Source organism: Oryctolagus cuniculus, chromosome 13 (assembly GCF_051225735.1).
Source record: "Oryctolagus cuniculus isolate XC-2025 breed Fujian yellow rabbit chromosome 13, ASM5122573v1, whole genome shotgun sequence".
In the NCBI taxonomy this organism is placed as follows: Eukaryota; Metazoa; Chordata; class Mammalia; order Lagomorpha; family Leporidae; genus Oryctolagus; species Oryctolagus cuniculus.
In genome coordinates this window covers 51,559,976-51,579,310 of record NC_142879.1, presented here as the reverse complement: position 1 = coordinate 51,579,310, position 19,335 = coordinate 51,559,976, and the positions used below count along the sequence as shown (strand labels likewise).

At 42.1% G+C, this 19,335-nt stretch overlaps 1 protein-coding gene across 1 annotated transcript in view; it reads right to left on the bottom strand.

Moving 5' to 3' along the window:
- Positions 1 to 19,335, bottom strand: part of DISC1 (DISC1 scaffold protein) — a 360,091-nt gene that overhangs the window by 13,154 nt on the left and 327,602 nt on the right. The window contains exon 12 of the mRNA XM_008268257.5: positions 1,416 to 1,533. Coding sequence (XP_008266479.2) covers positions 1,416 to 1,533 — 118 coding nt within the window. The remainder of the gene's footprint in view (positions 1 to 1,415; positions 1,534 to 19,335) is intronic.

The following is a 19,335-nucleotide window of genomic DNA, read 5'->3' as shown; positions in this document are numbered from 1 at the left end:
ATTTTAAAAATTCTTTTTAAAATATTTATTTTATTTACTTGAAAGGCAATTATAGAAATGGGGAGAGGGAGGGAGGGAGGGAAGGAGAAAGGGGGGAGAAGGAGGGAGGGAGGGAGGGAAAGAGATAGAGAGGGGAACTCAATAATGATCTTCCACATGTGTGGCCCGGGCCCAAGGACTTGGGACGTCTTCTGCTGCCTTCCCATGTGCACCTGCATGGAGCTGGATCAGAAGCAGAGCAGCTGGGACTCAAAGTGGTACTCATATGGGATTCTGGCATTGCAGGCAGTGGCTTAACCCACTGTGCCACGACACTGGTCCTATTTATTTATTTAAAGATTTATTTTATTGCCTTGAAAGGCACAGTTACAGCAAAAGAGAGGAAGAGACCTGCTAAGTTTAATAAGCAAGGTCAAAGATTTAGAGTTACAACAAGGAAGGAATTACAGTTTAGAATACATCATTAAACTATGTTCCTGAATACTTGTGACCAAGATTATTAATCCTTCTCCATTTCAAGGTACTTACACACACACACACACACACACACACACACGAGTGTAAGAACTGGAATTCTAAATTAAGACAGCAATGAAAGCAAAGTCCAAAATAGTTACCTTTCCTACTAACATGTTCAGTAAAAATCATGCTACCAAATACAAAGAATGAATGAACAGGAAAGAGGTGGTTTTTTTCCCCCAGAAAAAAGTCAATTTTTGATTGAGCAACTGAAAATATCCAGATGGTGTTGCAAATCCCTTCAACCTTCTGTGTACCTGCCCATCTACCCTCAAAAACTGCAGGCACAGATCAAAACAGGATGACGAGCTTTGTATGGATGCCTTCCTAAGCCAGTATATTCTCAGGCCATCTTGCACACTGGCAGTGAGTTTTGATGTAAGCATTTGCGGATGTTTTCTGCTAAGAAAATCCTATCATTAGGAATCAGAAAGGAGTAGATTGAACCCAACTCTTGTGTACATGGTTAGAGATGGAAAACAATGATCAAGGTGCTGTTAGTTTTGATATTCCACTGGTCCTTACATGGCAGTACTGAATGATAAAGTGATTCAAAGTTGGATTTGGGTTGCCTGGTATAGATAAAGACCCTAGAAAATTAAACCAGCCACATGCTTTGTTATACCTACTGAAAACTGCATTGTGCTTAGGTATTATTGTATGTATATATGAACTTTGTAGCTAATTTTTAGTGGTCAGGTTTAATAATAAGACATATTGAATTGCTCCCCCAACAACCAGAGGGAAAGCACTGTATATTCAAGTTGGGTTGTACTATAAGTAACAGCAGCATCTATTTGTTTCCATCTGCTGAGTCATGGAAAAATCATGGATTTGTAAACATCTTTCTTTTACAAAATAACCTTGCAGGTGCTTCTATAAGATGAAAAGGATATGAATGAGATCCTCATCATGACTGTAGATGGCAGTGTGAAGTTGATCTTCTAAGTACAGTAACTTCTTGCCTATGGCTTCACATTTTTCTTCAAGTTCTGCAGAAACAATGTGAGATTCCTGATGAGAGACAGAGAAAAAGATTACACGTAAGCTATGGATTTTTCAAGGCCATGAACACAATACACAAGGGGAAGACTTCCCATAGAAGCTCCTCCTGCTTCTGCCCCTTAATCTGAATCAGGCTAGAGCCTTTGTCTTCCTTGGAGATCATTCTTGGGAAGACATGAACTGATTCCAAGTCATTACCAAATCATGGGCTGGCTCTGCATAGCTCCACAGGTCACCTCCTATATCTGGTCACCTCAAAGTGCTGCTTCCAACATGTCAACCCTCAAACTGGAATTTACCAAGGTAGAAGCCAGAATCTCATAGCTGCATCCATGGGCCAAATCACCACATAAAAAATTAATATCCAGGATCTATTAAGAGCTCAAGAAATTTAGCAACCGTATACTTAAGAAATGGGAAAAGGACATGAACAGGCATTTTTCAAAGGATAAAATACAAATGTCCAACAGACACATGAAAAAATGCTCAGGATCACTAGCCTTCAGGGAAATGCAAAGCAAAACTATAATGAGGTTTCACCTCACCCCAGTTAGAATATCTATCATCCAAAAATAAAAAAAATACTAAATGCTGGTGAGGATGTAGAGAAAAAGTTACCCTAATACCCTGTTGTGGGAGTATAAACTAGTACAACCATTATGGAAGACTGTATGGTGATTCCTCAGAAATCCAAAAATAGATCTATCATATGACTCAGCCATCCTACTCCTGGGAATTTACCCAAATGAAATGAAACCTGCATATTAATAAGTTATCTGTACCCTCATGTTTATTGCAGCTCAATTCACAATAGCTAAGATACAACCCAGATTTCCATCAACTGATGACTGGATAAAGAAAATGTGGTCTACATACCCTATGGAATGTCACTAACCATAAAAAAGAATAAAATCCTGTCCTTTGCAAAAAAAAAAAATGGATGCAACTAGAAACTATTATGCTTATTGAAACAAGCCAGTCCCCAAAAAGAAAAATATCATGTGTTTTCTCTGATATGGAACTTAATATACAGAATACAAAAAATGCATAGGAACACAATGGACATCTTGTTACTTGATTGTTGTTTTTAACTGTTGTTTATACTCCTGTAGAACTGTGATCTTCATATTTTTTACTTGTTGAACATTATGTTTAGTGATACTTTAAGTCTGTGATTATAGACTGGATTGAAATTCTGTTTTTTAAAAAATTAAAAAAAAAAAACAAGTAAAAAGGAAGGAAGGAGAGGAGTAAGGGAGGGATGGGGAAGGAGGGAAATAAAGTTATCTTCTTAGAACTGTACCTATGAAATACACAAAATCTGTTTTCTTTATATTAATAAAATTAACAAAAATAAAACTATCAAATAACCTTAACAAATTAATCTCCAAATCTGTGGAGATATCAATGGAGAAAGCAGGCTGAACTGTAAGAACAGGGGATATTTCTTAAGGACATGAGAATCTAAGAGGACATCAAACATTTATCTATACACTGGCCACAGTCCCTGAAAGCTAGACTCTTTGGAGACTAAGCACAGGGAAGTAGGCATTATTTCTGCAGCCATTGCTACCATCCCCAAGCACTGGAATGCGAGCTCCAGAGGAGCCAGGGTGATGATGTTTTTTCCTACTGCTGTGTCCACAGCTCCTGGCACAGCACCTGGCCCATGGCAGGCACATGATATGACTTTGGTGAATCAACAGTTGAGTACTGAAGCACCCTTCTTTACTCATGTTTCTCCTTCAACCTTGACTTCCACACACCAGCCAGTAAAGCATCCTCCTCAAGTGACTTTCCTGCAGACAGCTGCACTGAGCAGTCTAGACTCCGGCCATGTACACCCCGGCACAGGCTCCCCCATCAGTGGTATCCTCCCTCATCTCTGAAATACAACCTAAGCTTTACCAGCTGGGCAAGCCTCACAGCCTTCCCTTACACAGTCTGTGCCTGTGTTCTCTCCTCTGCTCCTCTGAGAACCACCTTTTCCCCCAGGGACCCCCAAATGACAATCACCACGTGTAATGCTACATCCTCTGCAGCGACTGGAAACCCCTCGCAGGCAAAGGCCATTTGTTAGTCATTCATCCCAGGGTCACAGACTCTTGAAGATGGAGAATAGGTGAATGAGAAAGGAAAAGAGTGAAGTTTACAGTAAAGGGGGAAAATGGAGAAATGACCTCATAATTAAAACTTAACAAGAGGGCGGCATTGTGGGTAAAGCTGCCACCTGCAGTGCTGCCATCCCACATGGGCACTGGTTCATGTTTCGGCTGCTCCACCTCTGATCTAACTCCTTTCTAACGGCCAAGGAAAATCAGCAGAAGATGGCCCAAGTGCTTGTGCCCTTGCCAACCACGTGGGAGACCTGGATGAAGCTCCTGGCTTCTGGTTTCTGCCTCGCTCAGCCCCGGCCATTGTGGCCATGGGGAGTGAACCAGTGGATGGAAGATCTCTCTTTCTCTCTCTCTGACTCTCCTTCTCTCTCTCCATACTTCTGCTTTCAAATAAACAAATAAATCTTTTAAAAAAATGAAAGGTATGGGTAGTATTTCCCAACGGATAGTTAAAAGATTAGAAAGTATGCTAAAAGCATTTTATATAAGGGAAAATATTGAAATATGTATTAAATTTAATTGCAGGATTACTATAAAATCTATGATTAATAGCCAACAATAACAAAATGCTCAAAAGCCCTTAAAAATGAAGCCTTATATAATACCATTATCAGAGTCAATGAATAACAATTAAATCCAGATATGTAATCTGACATCAACTATATTAACTATAGAATGCTTTAAAGTTTATATCCCAAATGTTCAACCATATTAGAATAAATCAATTTTAATGGGAACTGAAAACAACTGTCATAAATATTGGAGAAATCTAGTACACTGTGAGTAAATATATATACAAAAGAAATCTAGTGACAATAATACACAATTTTGAGGACATATGGATACAATTAAACAAGCTTTAATGTGAAACATTCATGAAGGCTTGCTCAAAATTGACGCAATGTTGAGAAGTCAACAGACACATAAAAATCACAGATACATGTATATCTTACTGATCCTGAAAGTAATAATATTATCATTCAAAGGTGTGGAACTAAAAATAGATAAATCACACAGAAGTAGAGACAATGGGCAAGGATGAACACCACAGTCATGCATGAAATAAATGAGATACTAAGAAAAGGAACATCTGGAGAAAATGACTGACAGTGACAAAACCACAAGTCATGCACGAAGAAGAAAAATACAGTGTTAGCAGGAGATTCTATACAACTGAGAACACATTTAAAGAGAGAAAAAATGTAGAATCTGGAAACCAAGGAATGCAAAACATCCTTAAATAAAGTAAAATGATTCAATCTTCATTGTTGGACTATAACAAATATGAAATCAAAGCTGAATAAATAAATTTAAAGTATGGCTTTACATTTTCCTTCCAAAATATAATTCCTGCAGGTCTTCTTTTTAACATTAAACAAATTGATTGTGATGGTGTAGATTCTGGAAAGCAATTTCAGACCAGATAGCAAGCACTTTCAATTTGCCATATCCTACGACCCAATAATTCCACTTTCTGGAATCCATCAAAACAAAATAACTTACATATTTAAATTGGAGTAATTTTTTATAAATCCTTTGTAATATTCATGGGAAAATGTCCATCACATACTCCTAAATTCAAAATAAATACATAAGACTTTAACCAAGGGAAGAAATTAGCATTAGAATTTGGGAAATAGGAAATAACTGTCCAACAATAAAGGGAATGCTTAAGATAACTTCTGGTTCATAAGATTTTTACTTAACCATTAAGATCACTTTCAATATAAGAACACCTAATCATAAGGAAATACTTAAAATAAACATATTAAAATACTATTAATTTGCCGGCGCCGTGGCTCACTAGGCTAATCCTCCGCCTTGCGGTGCCGGCACACCGGGTTCTAGTCCCGGTCGGGGCGCCGGATTCTGTCCCGGTTACCCCTCTTCCAGGCCAGCTCTCTGCTATGGCCAGGGAGTGCAGTGGAGGATGGCCCAAGTACTTGGGCCCTGCACCCCATGGGAGACCAGGAGAAGCACCTGGCTATTGGCTTCGGATCAGCGTGATGCACTGGCCGCAGCGTGCTGGCCGCGGCGGCCATTGGAGGGTGAACCAACGGCAAAAAGGAAGACCTTTCTCACTGTCTCTCTCTCACTGTCCACTCTGCCTGTCAAAAAAAAAGATTTTTTTTAAATAAAAAAAATACTATTAATTTAAGAGGTGATATTATCAGAAAACTTTACTTTTATCATGATTTCCCCTGAATTTCCCAATCTCTAAAATAAAATAAAAAATTACCAGAGACACTAACTGAAAGCATAATGAAAAAGTATGAAAGGAATACATTTGAATTCTTTCAAGTTTTCTTAAAGATTAAAAAGGCACCTAGTAGCCTAAGGAAACAAACTCGGAGAGCTCCAGACACCTCTCATCCAGCAACAGCAGATACAGTGGGAGCTCTCCTTGGCGACTGTTTGCTGAGGAACAGGGTAAGGGAGCTTTATCTGCCTCCTGAACAAACCACCACAGATGGCCCTCTGCACCCACAGGTTCAGCACCCATGGATTCAATTAACTGTGGATCAAAATATCCCTTCCGTCCAAAAAACACTGCGTTTGTACTAACATGTGCAGACTTTGTTCCTTATTATTGCCTAAACAATGCTGTGTAACTATCTACACAGCATTTACATCCTATTAGGTTTCATAAATAGTCCAGAGGTGATTTAAAGAACATGGGAGAATGTGCACAAGTAATATGCAAATGCTACACTATTTTTCAAAAATGGATTTGAGCATTTCGATATTTTGGTATCTGTAGGAGATTGGGGAAGAGTATCCTGGACCTATCTCCCATGTACACCAAGGGGCACCTGGCTTAACAGATGCTGATCCTGAACTAAAAGGATACTGAATATGATCCAGATGACTATTAATTGAGGGACTTATGACTTTATTACGATAAAGTTTGAAATATTGGGAATAGAATTAGCTTAGATTCAAACATTGAGGATTGATAGCTGATGTACAGATTTACATGTTTTTCTCTCTGTATGGGAATCCTATTAGTCCACAGAGGGCAGAGTGAAACCAGAGCCACTGGTATCAGCTGGACAGCGTTGCCAAGATCCTATATATTAGCCCTTAACTTCCAGGGCTTGGGCATAGTGTATTTGTGGCCTCAGCAACATAACCCTTGTAAAACGTTGTCTCTCCACAATCAGGATGCAGAGTCTACTTCTCTCATTGAGCCTGGATGGCTTCTGCGTCTTCTTCAGTGAATAAAGAGAATAAAGACTTAGCAGAAGAGACACTGTCTGACTTTCAAAGACAGGTAATAAAAGATGATACGTCCTCTTAGATCAATCTCCTTGGGACCTGGCTCCTGCATTTAGAGGAAGCCCAAGCTGCATGGAAAGGCCAAGTGTAGATTCCAGATTGAGAACCTTGATAATGCCCTACTCAACAGCCAGATGTGAGAGGCACCAAACCTTCAGATAATTCCAACTGCTTTCATCCAGCTAACATAGGGGCATTGAGGAGCACAGACAGAACTCTGCATTGTTCCCTGTCCTACCTCCTGACCAATAGACCCATCAATAAATGGTTATTTTAATTTACTTTTTAGATTTTTATCTAACATAAAATTGTACATATGTATGAAGTACCCTCTGTGATGTTTTGATACATGCATACATTGTATAATGTTCAAATCAAGGTAAATATATCATCTCCCAAACATTTATCATTTCTTCATGTTGAAACTTTCAAAATAATTTATACATTTCTTTTTTCAAAGAAAACTCTACAGTACATTTCATTATGTAGAGCCATTCTACTATACAATGGAACATCAGAACTTCTTCTAAGTATAACTTAACAACTGTTAGTCAACTTTTCCTCTTCCCTTTTTCTCCCTACCTCCCCAGCCTCAAATAACCACCATAATTAGTTACTATAAGTCACTAAATTAGGGGAAATTTGTTATGTAGTCATAGTGGCTGGAACAGCGAGCTACAGGGTTATGCTACCCAGGATCCTGCATAGATGGATAGGACTGTTACAAAATGATAGCAGGAAGAGCACCCGTGCTGGTCTCTAGTTAGAGTGTTTTCCAGGCCTGCTTTGCTGCTTACTAGAGTGCTAATGTCCACACTTGTCTCATGAGGCTGGGAAGTACAAGCAAAAGATTACAGTGAGTAGCCACTGCCACTTGCCCTTGCTCTCTCATTCCATGGTTCCTAGCTCAATGTTCAAGTTATTAAACAGTGAACATATGTTCTAAGGGAAATATATGTGTGTGTGTGTGTGTATAAATCTAGTGAAACTTTTCTAGAATATTCCTCCCCAGCAATAAGTCCAACATATCTGATCTAGTGATAGCCAGAGGGTCACACTTTGTTTCAGCTTTGAGAGAAATGGCTCTGTCTTTAGTGGCCACTCAGCACAGCAAGGCAGAAAGGTAAGATGCCAACAGATTCCTGTCTCCTGCGTTCTCACACTGGCCTTAGGGCATACTCAGTCCTGGCATGAAGGACCAAATTGCTGCCTTCTTTAAATGGTCACATCTTCCTGCTATACAGAATGGCACAGGCACAAGAGCCATCAAGCAGGGCTGCTTTCTCCCCTGTCGTGGAAGCACCTGCTTGACTACATGCTCTTGGGCCAGCATCTTGAGGCTTTATTCTGCAGAAATTGCCTGGGACCTGGCAGGAGGGTCAGGGGGCTTTGCTGTTAATTCTACACTGTGGGGAGCAGCCCGGACTGGACTGAGTTACTGGAATTAAGACTTATTCTATGCATCTGCTCTCCCACAATATGGCGCTGGGAGAGAGGTAAACAGCTTCTGCACAGCTGCCTCCAGTTCAACCAATAAACTGTAGGACTTGCTCCTGATTGGAGGAGAGCAGCGTACTCGGCGTGTGGGCAGCCGAGTTGGGATTGGCGGAGGAGGACTATAAAGGAGGAGAGAGACCGCATGCACCAGGAACATCTATGGGGAACATCTAAGGGGAACATCTAGCTGAAGGAACACCCGTGCAGCCCCCGAGAAAGCCGGCCGGCGGTGTGCCGCTCCCCTGCGGAAGTGGGGAAAGCGGCCAGGGGGAACTGCCCTTCCACGGAGGTGGAAGGGATAGTAGCCAACCCGGGAAGAACCAGCAGCAAACCCGGGGAGGGCCGAGCAGACGAAAGAACAGCGCAGGGTCCTGTGTCGTTCCTCCATGAAGAGGGGGAGCGACATAATGGTGCCGTGACTCGGATATGAAGCCTAGGCAGGGTTTAGTGTCGTTCCTCCACGAAGAGGGGGAGCGACATAATGGTGCCGTGACTCGGATATGAAGCCTAGGCAGGATTTAGTGTTGCTCCTCCATGAAGAGGGGGAGCGACACTACACCAATTTCTAATTTTATTCTCTTTCATTGCTAAACTTTCATTAAGGAAATGGGAGTTATTGAAATGATTTTACTTGCTTTTCAACTAAGATTTTACTTCTTTTCAACTAAGCAATCCCTCAATAAAAGATGTGGAAGCATTGACAGTTTTTGTTTAAGTCAAAATAGTGAATTATAAGTCAGGTTTATTGATATGTTGGGTATAATTGTATGAGAAATGCAGCCCCTTCATCTTAATACTTGTCTCATTTCCCAGGACATCAAAGAACTATCTCAGCCAGGGGTTTGAAGAATGTCATGAGCCTTCCCTGAGGATCTTCATACCCAGACACAGAGAACACTGGAGCTGATCTCCAGCATCTCAGGAGACATCAAGCTCCTGCTTTTAGATCCAAGAAAAGCATCTCAAGGAGCCATGTGATTTGGACAAAGTGGTCACAGAAAGAAATCAGGGGCACAAAGAACATCTGGAGACAATGTCTCTTCCATTTTATCCTCAGGACTCTGCAGCTGGTTCTCAATTCCTGGTAGACTCTGTCTCATGAAGGCAGAGGTCCTGCCAGGACCCAGGTACTTATCAATTGGAGGTGGTAACAATGACAACCTGGGATGCGATGATGTGTTTGGGATGGGCTGAGCATGCCTTGGCCATAAATGATCAAGCTTGAAAAATGGAGGGAAACAGGTAGGCACAGGGAAAGACAGCAAGAGTTTCTTCCTCCCTGCTGAGAATGTGCACATCTGGTTTCTTAACTCTCCCATCACCTTGGCAGACTTCAAATGAATGTACTCTGAACCATGTCCAGTAGCTCTTCACACACGAGGCTGCTCTTGGTGTGAAATGTTGTAACTTTTGCTTCTGTTTTTATTTTTAAATTAAATGTAGCCAAAAAAAGAGAGAAAAGTTACATGCCTGATACTTGATAATGAAATTACCACCCACTATGAAGTCACAGGTGTCCCTGCTGAAACGGACTGACAGGATTTGCAAGGCTACATGGAAAATTTAAAGTATGTGCTATTGGGTATTTCAAAGTGTCTTTGAAAACTCTGCAGTCCTGTCAAAAAGTCTCTTTAGCAATTATAATTATTATTATTTTTCTCTCTAAACACCTATTCTGTCACTTAGCCCTTGGAGTAATTTTGCCCATAAGGAAATGCACTGATGGCTGTGTTCTTCCCCTTCTATGCTTGGCTAATTCCCCCCTCTCTTCAAAATCCTGTAGATTCTTCTTCTTCCAGGAGAGCTTCAACCCAGAATCTCCCACTTCACCCAACCCTGGGTTAGCAGATTTCCTTTCCGAATGGTATCCTGCTGCCCTTGAAGCCCAGTGACCCCATCCTTTCTCTCCCCTAAAGGGTATTTATGCTTACTGAAGCAATGAATGGATATTCCTCTCTCTTACCAGGTTCTATGGTTTGAATGTGGTTTGTCTCCCAAAGGTTGATGTGCTGAGGGCTTGGGTCTCAGTGTAGCATTAAGAGGCAGCAGTACTTTTAAGAGATGAGACTTAGTGGAAGGTAAGTAGGCCATTGGGTAAACTGCCCTGGGAAGGGATTAATGCCCATCCCTCACAGGGAGTTACTTCCCTTGAGAGTTAGTTACACTAATAGAGGGAGCCTGACCCTTGAAGTGCTCTGACTCCCTGTCTCACTGTGGATCTCTCCTTCTCACACTTGCTCTGTGATGCCATCCACGGTGTTGTGACACAGGCAAGAAGACCCTCACCACGAGCCCAGCAGATGGGGTTGTCTGCTCTTTGACTTTCAGCCACTAAAACTATGAACTGAATCAATCTCTTGTCCACCCAGGCTCAGGTACTTTGTTATGGCAACGGAATAGGGACTAACATACCAAGTCTTGAAGAAGTTACACTGGGTCTCAAACTGTATTTTCTAAGCAGGATGTAAAGAACCAAACAGAACAAACTGGCTTGCAGACTTTTCTGAACATTGAACACCCCCCTTTACTTCAATTTATCCAATATAGCCTTGCCTCATATAATTTCCCTGACACCAGGGTAATGGCTGGGTCTGGTATGCCTACCACAAAACTTCCAAAGCCCTACAATCTTCTGTACTGCCTCCCCACCTGGGTAGTATTCAGTAGCACCAACTCAGCCAGACCATATTTCAAATGCAATTTGCTTAACTCACCTCATGATCAATACCTATAGACTTGAAATTTTGGGCAGAAATTTTCAGCTGTGTTGAATTAGAGTTGATGTCAAATTTCTGTCCTACTCACCCAACTGAGGGAGCGTGATTTAAAACAGAACATAGGGCTTCCTTTGTTGGGCAGGATTTTCCCATTAAAATGATTTTCTATAAAATATTTATCCATAAAAATATTATATACACTCAAACTCCAAATTCATTCAATTTCCAACCTGAGAAGATGTTCACCCCACACATACTAGAAAAAACACAGTCATAAATGCCATGGCCAGGGTCTCCAAGGACTTTTTTTTACTTAGTAATATTTCCCACAAACAAGGCTAAGTCATTTAGAAAATATCAACATTTAAAGTTTTATAAGTGGGGCTCATTTTCAAAGGCAAGGGAATATATTATATAATAATGATGGCTGTTTTGATAAGAGCAAATATCTGGTAACAATACCTCATCAAGCTAAATCTGAGTGATGAGGAAATCACACTTATTTTTTCTATTGTGAATAGAAGATGCATTTGGAATAGGCAACTCTTTAAGTTAAATTGTTAAGTAGGTGGACACTGCTGGAACTGCCAACTCTACTTACGCAAGGCTTCCACACATAACACAGCGCACATTTTCAGAAACATTATTCGTCAGTGGGGATCTGAGCAACATGTTATACCTTGAGTTAATCACTGGATCAAGAGTTTTTTTTAATAGCTGATTTCTTAAAAGGCTGTCAAATGTCACTCTTTAGGGAAAGGCAGTGTGAGGTTTCCAATGGTATCAAACAACAGACAAGAAAGATCTTAACCGAAGTGACAAGTTGAAACTAAGCAGAGAAAACTGACAAACACCTTTTAGGTCCGTATGAGTGTGGGATATGCCCTGTGCTGGGGCCCGTGCTCTGGCATCACTGATTGCTCATGCCCTGGATGTGGGCTGGTGGAAAGGCCCACACCTGAGCGCTAGTGTGAGCCTCCACCTTGGGTGTTGTACTCTTCGTTGTTAACTCAGCCGGCTCACCCAGAGCCCTGTTTTCCTTCTCCACGTGGGAAAGCATTGGTATAGCTGTTTAGCCTCAGAAATATCTAATTCTTGCAGTGAAATCACAGGCTCTATGATGGAAAAAGGACAGGTGACAGAGCAGTTCTCCTTGTGCTTGTCAAGCCATGTGCGTTTACAGACTGCCAAGTTTTCTATGGCACAATTCATGTTTAAAAAGTGAAAAAAAAAAAAGCCCTGCACTGCACACATCCATACTTAAAAGCCAGTAATATGACTGGAGCCTCATAACTGTTCTGTTAAGTCTCATCCCCTCTCTTGTAGCTTGAGGTAAAGTAGATGTGATTACCACCATCCATGAGCTTAGCTGATGCAGTAAAGCACTTTCTTAGTTCAATATTAAAATCACAGCCTTAAATATGTTCCTTTGGGCTGTTATCCAAAGCATTTTCTTAGCAAATACATTCAAGGAATGCTACATGGTTATCTCTTTCTTTCTATTCTCAACATAAGGAATACTTACTTCAGACAAATGCTTGTCATTAATACACATGATATCTTCACATCTATTTAAAACAGATTTTATGATATGTATTTATCTTTCTGCATAAACACTGAGTCCTACACTTACGGGGTAAATGCCAGTAAACAGAGAGGTGCACACTGAGACACTGGGGGTACACCTTTATCACTCTATATGATACACGTATTTATCCAAATAGCTAAATTAAATGGCTACACCCTGAGTAAGCGGATATTTCTTTCAAAAGCATTCAGATGTTGTAGGTGGTAAGGGAAGCATCTGACCTATTCAGACATCTCTAGGTCAGAGTAATACATTGTTCACATGTCCACATGCTTGCTTTGGAGAAGGCACTGAAAAAGTTCTAAAAAGAATAACGAATAAACCCCCCAAAAATCGATACAAGAAGAAATTGCCTGGTAACTGCTATACATTACCTCGCCTCTGAAGTTCTAGTTTACAATGAAGGACAATCTTCAAAAAGCTACAATTTAGGCCTGTGCCACGGATCACTTGGCTAATCCTCCACCTGCGGTGCTGGCACCCCGGGTTCTATTCCCGGTTGGGGCGCCGGATTCTGTCCCGGTTGCTCCTCTTTCAGTCCAGCTCTCTGCTGTGGCCCAGGAAGGCAGTGGAGGATGGCCCAAGTGCTTGGGCCCTGCACCCGCATGGGAGACCAGGAGGAAGCACCTGGCTCCTGGCTTCGGATTGGCGCAGCGTGCCGGCCGGCCGCAGCGCACCGGCTGTAGCGACCATTTGGGGGGTGAACCAACAGAAAAGGAAGACCTTTCTCTCTGCCTCTCTCTCTCTAGCTCTACCTGTCAAGAAAAAAAAAAAAAAGCTGCAATTTATATTGCACAATCATTTGAGGGGATTTGAAGGCTTTCCTTTTAGTATGGAGTTTCAACATCACAGTTGAATAAGGCCAAACTCCGTTAGAATCTTCTAAGGAAAAATGTATTTGTAAATGAGAGTAATAGTATCAGCTAGTGCCTAATAATCTCCATTTAAGAGAAGGAATCAGATACTGGGGATAAATGGACATCAAATTATTATCCTCTTTTGTAAAATAAAATAAAATTGGAGCACAGTTAGGGGGTTTCTTTTTAAGAGATTGTGCTCCTTGAGTGGTCTGTGGCTAAGAATTATTGAATTATAAAGAATAAAGAAGAACTTTCTGCATTTCCTTTTATATATATATAATATATATTATATATATATATTTTATTTGACAGGCAGAGTTACAGAGAGTGAGAAAGAGAGACAGGAAGGTCTTCCTTCCGTTGGTTCACCCCCCATATGGCCGCCATGGCCAGCACTGCTCCGATCCGAAGCCAGGAGCCAGGTGCTTCCTCCTGGTCTCCCATGCAGGTGCAGGGACCCAAGCACTTGGGCCATCCTCCACTGCACTCCCGGGCCACAGCAGAGAGCTGGACTGGAAGGGGAGCAACCGGGACTAGAACCCGGCACCCATATGGGATGCCAGCACCGCAGGTGGAGGATTAACCAAGTGAGCCCCCGTGCCAGCCCCCTTCTTTTAATATTAAAAAGATAACTTCTAAATGATTTCTGTCAACTATGCAACAATGAGACTATTCGAATTCTTGTTTTTAAATGCCAATGTTTAATCCTGATTCTGGGTGTTTCCCCTTCTGAATGACAGTGGCCTTATCACTGTAAAGTCTCAGACACCTGCAGCTCACTGCAAGGAGACAGGGACCCTCCAGTTGGATGCACTGTTTCCCTCATGAGAGCCACTCTCCTTTTCCACACTGTTATTCAACTGGTTAGCCTGGGCTCCTAATTATGTTAGCAAAAGGAGATCTTCTCTGTTGTAACAATGGTTCCAAGAAATCGGTTTTGAGGTTGGAAGGGTGCAGAAAATGGCCAATTGTTGGCAAGGCAAAAGCATCAGCATAGATTGATGGAAATATTATTCACTGATAGTGAAAGATAGTGTAGTAAGCCTTGGGCAGAGGTAAGACAACTGCTCGTGGGCATTCCAGTCCTGGTAGGAATGGGCAGCTTGCAGAGGCAGTGGGAGGCTCCTGATTTTTAAAATGTTTATTTATTATTTATTTATTTCAAAGGCAGACTGATGGGAGTGGAAGGGGCGAATAAAGATCACTGATCTGCTGATCCACTCTCCAAATGCCTCTAACAGCTGGGCTGGGCTGGGTGAAGCCAGGAGCCAGAAACTCCATCAAGGTCTCCCACATGGGAAGCAGGGACACACGTACTTGAGCCATCATCTGCTGTCTCCCAGGGTGCACATTAGCAGGCTACTGGATCAGAACGAGATGTAGCATTTGATCTCGGGCACTCCGACATGGGATGAAGTCATCCCAAGCAGTGGTTTAACCCACTGGGCCACAGACCTGCCCCAGGAACTACCTAATTCTAAGTTTGATCTCAGAAAGGTGAGGGAATCAGATGCAGTCTACATATGACAAGAGGCAGGATGTTGGCTTATTTTCCAGAAATGTGAAACCCCTGACTTAAAAACCTCTCGGCAACTCAGAGAACACCACTGCACATTGCTGGGGGAAACCTCCTGTGTCGCAAGTGCCATAAATGAGTCCTTGCTGCCCACGTGGTGACCATCCAGCCATCGATCCTTCAGTGTTCACCCGTGCATGGCGAGGAGTTCCCAAGATTAAAGAATCATCAGGAGCCTTGGGGTTGTTTCCCTCAGAAGCATTGAATTATTTTTAATTAGTGGGAGAAGTGCCACCATTAGGCCCTGGAGCACTGAGGGTGGCTCCACAATTTTCCAAAAGGAGTGAAAGTAGGCAGATCAGAGGAACCGCTTCCTCCCCCTGGGCAGGTGAAGGAGGCTGACAGCTGATGGCATTAATTAACTGTGGGAGCCAGCGGGAGTCTGCTGACTGCAGAAGAAATTCCTCTCGTATCCACCTGCCAGGTTGTCCTGTGGCTCTGTTCCCTGCATCACCCTTGATGGTGAAAGCCAGGCCAGGGGCAAAGAAATTCAGTTCCTACAGGTAGAGCTGTGCTTGTTTCTAAATCTATTTATGCTAACTACACTTAAATCCTAAGTGCATAATTTAAATAAATATTGTGTGGATCAATGAGATTTTGGTATGAACCGAAAGTCTTTGTCTCTCAAAAAATGGAAAACCTTGGAAAGACTCAATAATATTTAAGGAAAAGGGGTAGGAGACTGAGGATTGCTTTCCAAGAGCTCTTTAAATATCTAGTCCACATTAAGGACAACAAAACTAGACATTATAGATGGTGTTTTACAGGTAAAGTTTAACAAGGGTCATGTGAAATACAAATCAGCAGGCCCATGACTAGAAAAACCTTGACATATATAAAGCGACTTGCAAGTAAATGTATGTTCTCAGTATTTAAAAAATTTTTTAAAAAAGGTTTAAAATGTACTTTTAAAAATGATTCTCTGCCTTGTCTGACTTTTCAATTAACTGGCCAATTGCCAGTCCTGATAGCATCCTGATTACTTTTACTGTTCTACTCTTGGGTAAGATGGTTGAGTTTGTGGAACTTGATATTGTAGGGGAAGTAGAATTTTTCTTCACACCCTGGCTCTTTCTCCCCAAAAACATTAAGTAAAAAAGAAGAAAACCAGCTGATGGACAGGCAAACCATTTCTCCTTATCACCTCACCAACTCAGAGGTGGAAGAGGTACCAAGAGATTGTGTCACTTAGGACCTGCTCTTTGGAGTGTCCCAGTGAATTATCTGCGGTCCCAAAGCCAGCAAGTGTCAGGGAAGAAACAGTCGGATCTGCGCCTGCCATGACTGAGGAGGCAGCACTTTTGTCCACTAGAGATATTTCTAGAGTGAGAAATCAGTTGTTTGAAGACAGCAAAGACATCTATCTTCACCATGAATTCTCCTTTCCTGCTTTCTTTTCACTTGAAACGTTGTATAAAGGAATACAGGTACCTACATTGGGCTCAGAACATGATACCCCAAAGAGTGGTGCTTTGACATGCTGTGCACTTTGAGCTGAAAAAGACTGCAAAGTCCTTAGAACCTCGGTGTCTCCCATGGTGTCTCTGACCTTTTGCCCTCCAGCCTCAACTCTGCTTTCTTCCCTAAAACAAATGATAGAAAAGAATTCCATTCTCCCAAGGTGGGTCATAGAAAACAGGACTTCTTTCCAACAAAAGCAAGCCCTAAAATCTACAAAAGTCACTCTCTCCCTTCCCTCTCCTTGAAAACCCCTATTCTGTAATGGTCCTGTCTCATTCCTGGGAGGAAGAGATGCTGCAGACAGAAGCCCAGTATAATCTAATCAGACAAGCCTTGCTAGGTTTGCCCCTTTCTGTCTGTTTAGGGGTGTGGAAACTTTTTCCTGCCAAGGGCCATTTGGATATTTATAACATAATTTACAGGCTGTGCAAAATTATCAACTTAAAAATTAACCTGCTATGGATTTATTGAATTTTGAGTCCTGCCTGTGGTTGCCTTGGCAGGGCCAGGCCAAAATGATTTCCTGGGCCTTATATGGCTAACCAGATGGACGGTCCCCACTCCTGTATTAGATTATGTCCCTTTTATCCATTCACATCTCCACATGGCTATCAATTCTTTTTAGAACCCAAGCATAAAAATGGACAATTTTCCCTGGGTCTTTGGGTCTTCCTTTCTGAAGGTCCTCAAGTCACTTAGGAGGATAAATCTGTGGGTCTTTTTTCTTGTTAACTATCTTGTTACAAAAATGTTGGCAGTGACGGTTACGACAGGTGAGCAAACATAATGCATCTTGCTATTTCTAATCCTACAACAATTTTTGGAGACCTAAATCTGAACACATCAAGCTACAGCCTCTGGTTGTGTCTTGTTGCTTATTCCTTTCATTGCAGGCGTGTCAACACGCTGTCTGCTCAAATATTGTGTAAGAGTACTCCCAGTGGCCAAGTCTTCTGGTGGCCTCTTTGGTGGCAGGTCTTGGCTCTGGAAGGAAGCCACTGGCAGGAGGGGTCAACAGGGAGTGATACTGCCCAGGGAACTCTGTGGGAGGGGAGCCTATTGTGTAGCAGAAACAGAAGGCACCCCAGCAAGACTGCCTGCAGACAGGAAAGAAAGAATTACGCAGGTATTATGGCGAGAACGGTCAGTACAAAAGAGCAACTTCACAGCGGAGGAAGTCTGGCTCACCAGTTTCCCCAGCTCCTGTCTGGCCCTCTGCAATTTCTGTACTGTCTATAAACCAGGGCCAACAGCAGCTGATTGTTAGCAGAGTCCTTGGAAAGGCTGGGAGGAAAGCCATCATGAAACTGAAAAAGAATGAGGTTCTTACAATTTGAGGAAGCGCAGGCTAAAATTGGCCTTAGCCCTGTTGCTGACTTCCTTTGTAACAAAGTCCAAAGCAAATTACTTTGCCTTAATGGGCCCAGCTGTGAAATGGGGGAAATGGTGCCGAGCAGCCTGGCAGGGACCATAATCAATGAGCAGGCATTAATTAATGCCAAAGCACTTGTGAGAACAAAGTACCACCAAAACCCATGACATCACATCATCCAGATAAGCACCGGGAAGGCTTTGAAAACCCATCTCCCTGTGGACCTCTGTAAGAAGTCAGCGATTTTTCATGGAAGATTTGGGTCAAAGAGAAATTGACTGCCTATGGGCAGCATGCTCCAATAGCAACACCAGTGTGGAATGGCCAGACCCAGCAGGCAGTGGTACAGCAGAACTGGCTCAGGGCTGCAAAGCAAATAGACACCATAGCCACAGGATAAATACAAAAGGACCCAGATTTCAACGATGCCCTGGAAGGCCTAGGCAGGAAAACAAAAACATCTTCCACATGAGACCCTGGGGTTATCATTTCTCTGTGCCTTCAGTAGTCTAAAATCCTGGACCCAAACACTAACACGATCTTTTCTTTATTAAACCTTTCTCTTCTTGGATATCTGCCACTAATTCATCGCTCACTTCTGCTGCTTGATGATGGAAGCAAGGCATATGATTAAAAAAACATTTTGCAGATGCTTGTGCCTGCCAGAAAGAACAGCAGAAACAAAAAATTAGCACTGATGAGCCTCGCCCAGTGATGTGTGGCTCACTTTTAGGCGCACTGGGTTATTTAACCCTTCACCATAACTTGTGAGATAGTTGTCATTATCCTCTCCTCCTTTGTTTCTTAACAGATGAAGAAATGTGGCCTGTAAGCGGGCTAACTAGGATCAGAGACTGGGAGCCCTGGTCTCGACCACACCGCACTGCCTTCTGACAATCCTAATCTAGATGCAATCACACTGAGCATCTGTAGCACTGATTTTAACTACGTAAACAGTAAAAAAAAAAAAAATTTTTTTTAGTTACTTTTGAGTTGTGTCCCTGCCACTCACATGGGAGATTCTGATTGAATTCTGGGCTCCTGGCTTCTGCCTGGCCAGGCCATTGCTCTTCTGGGTATTTGGGGAGTGAGTCAGTACTTGGAAGACTGGTGTCTATCTTTCTCTCTTTCAAATGAATAAAAACTAATTAATTAATTAAGAAATGTGGTTCTAATTAGCTACCATAAATTCACTAAAAATTCACTACTTCTGGTGTAACTGATGTATGTACACTGTGACACAATTCACACAGAAATCAAGATGTAGAGCATTTCCTCACTGCCCAACTTCCTTTCTGCTCATCTCTCTGCCTTTTCTGGGAATGAATGATCTGTTTTCCGGTC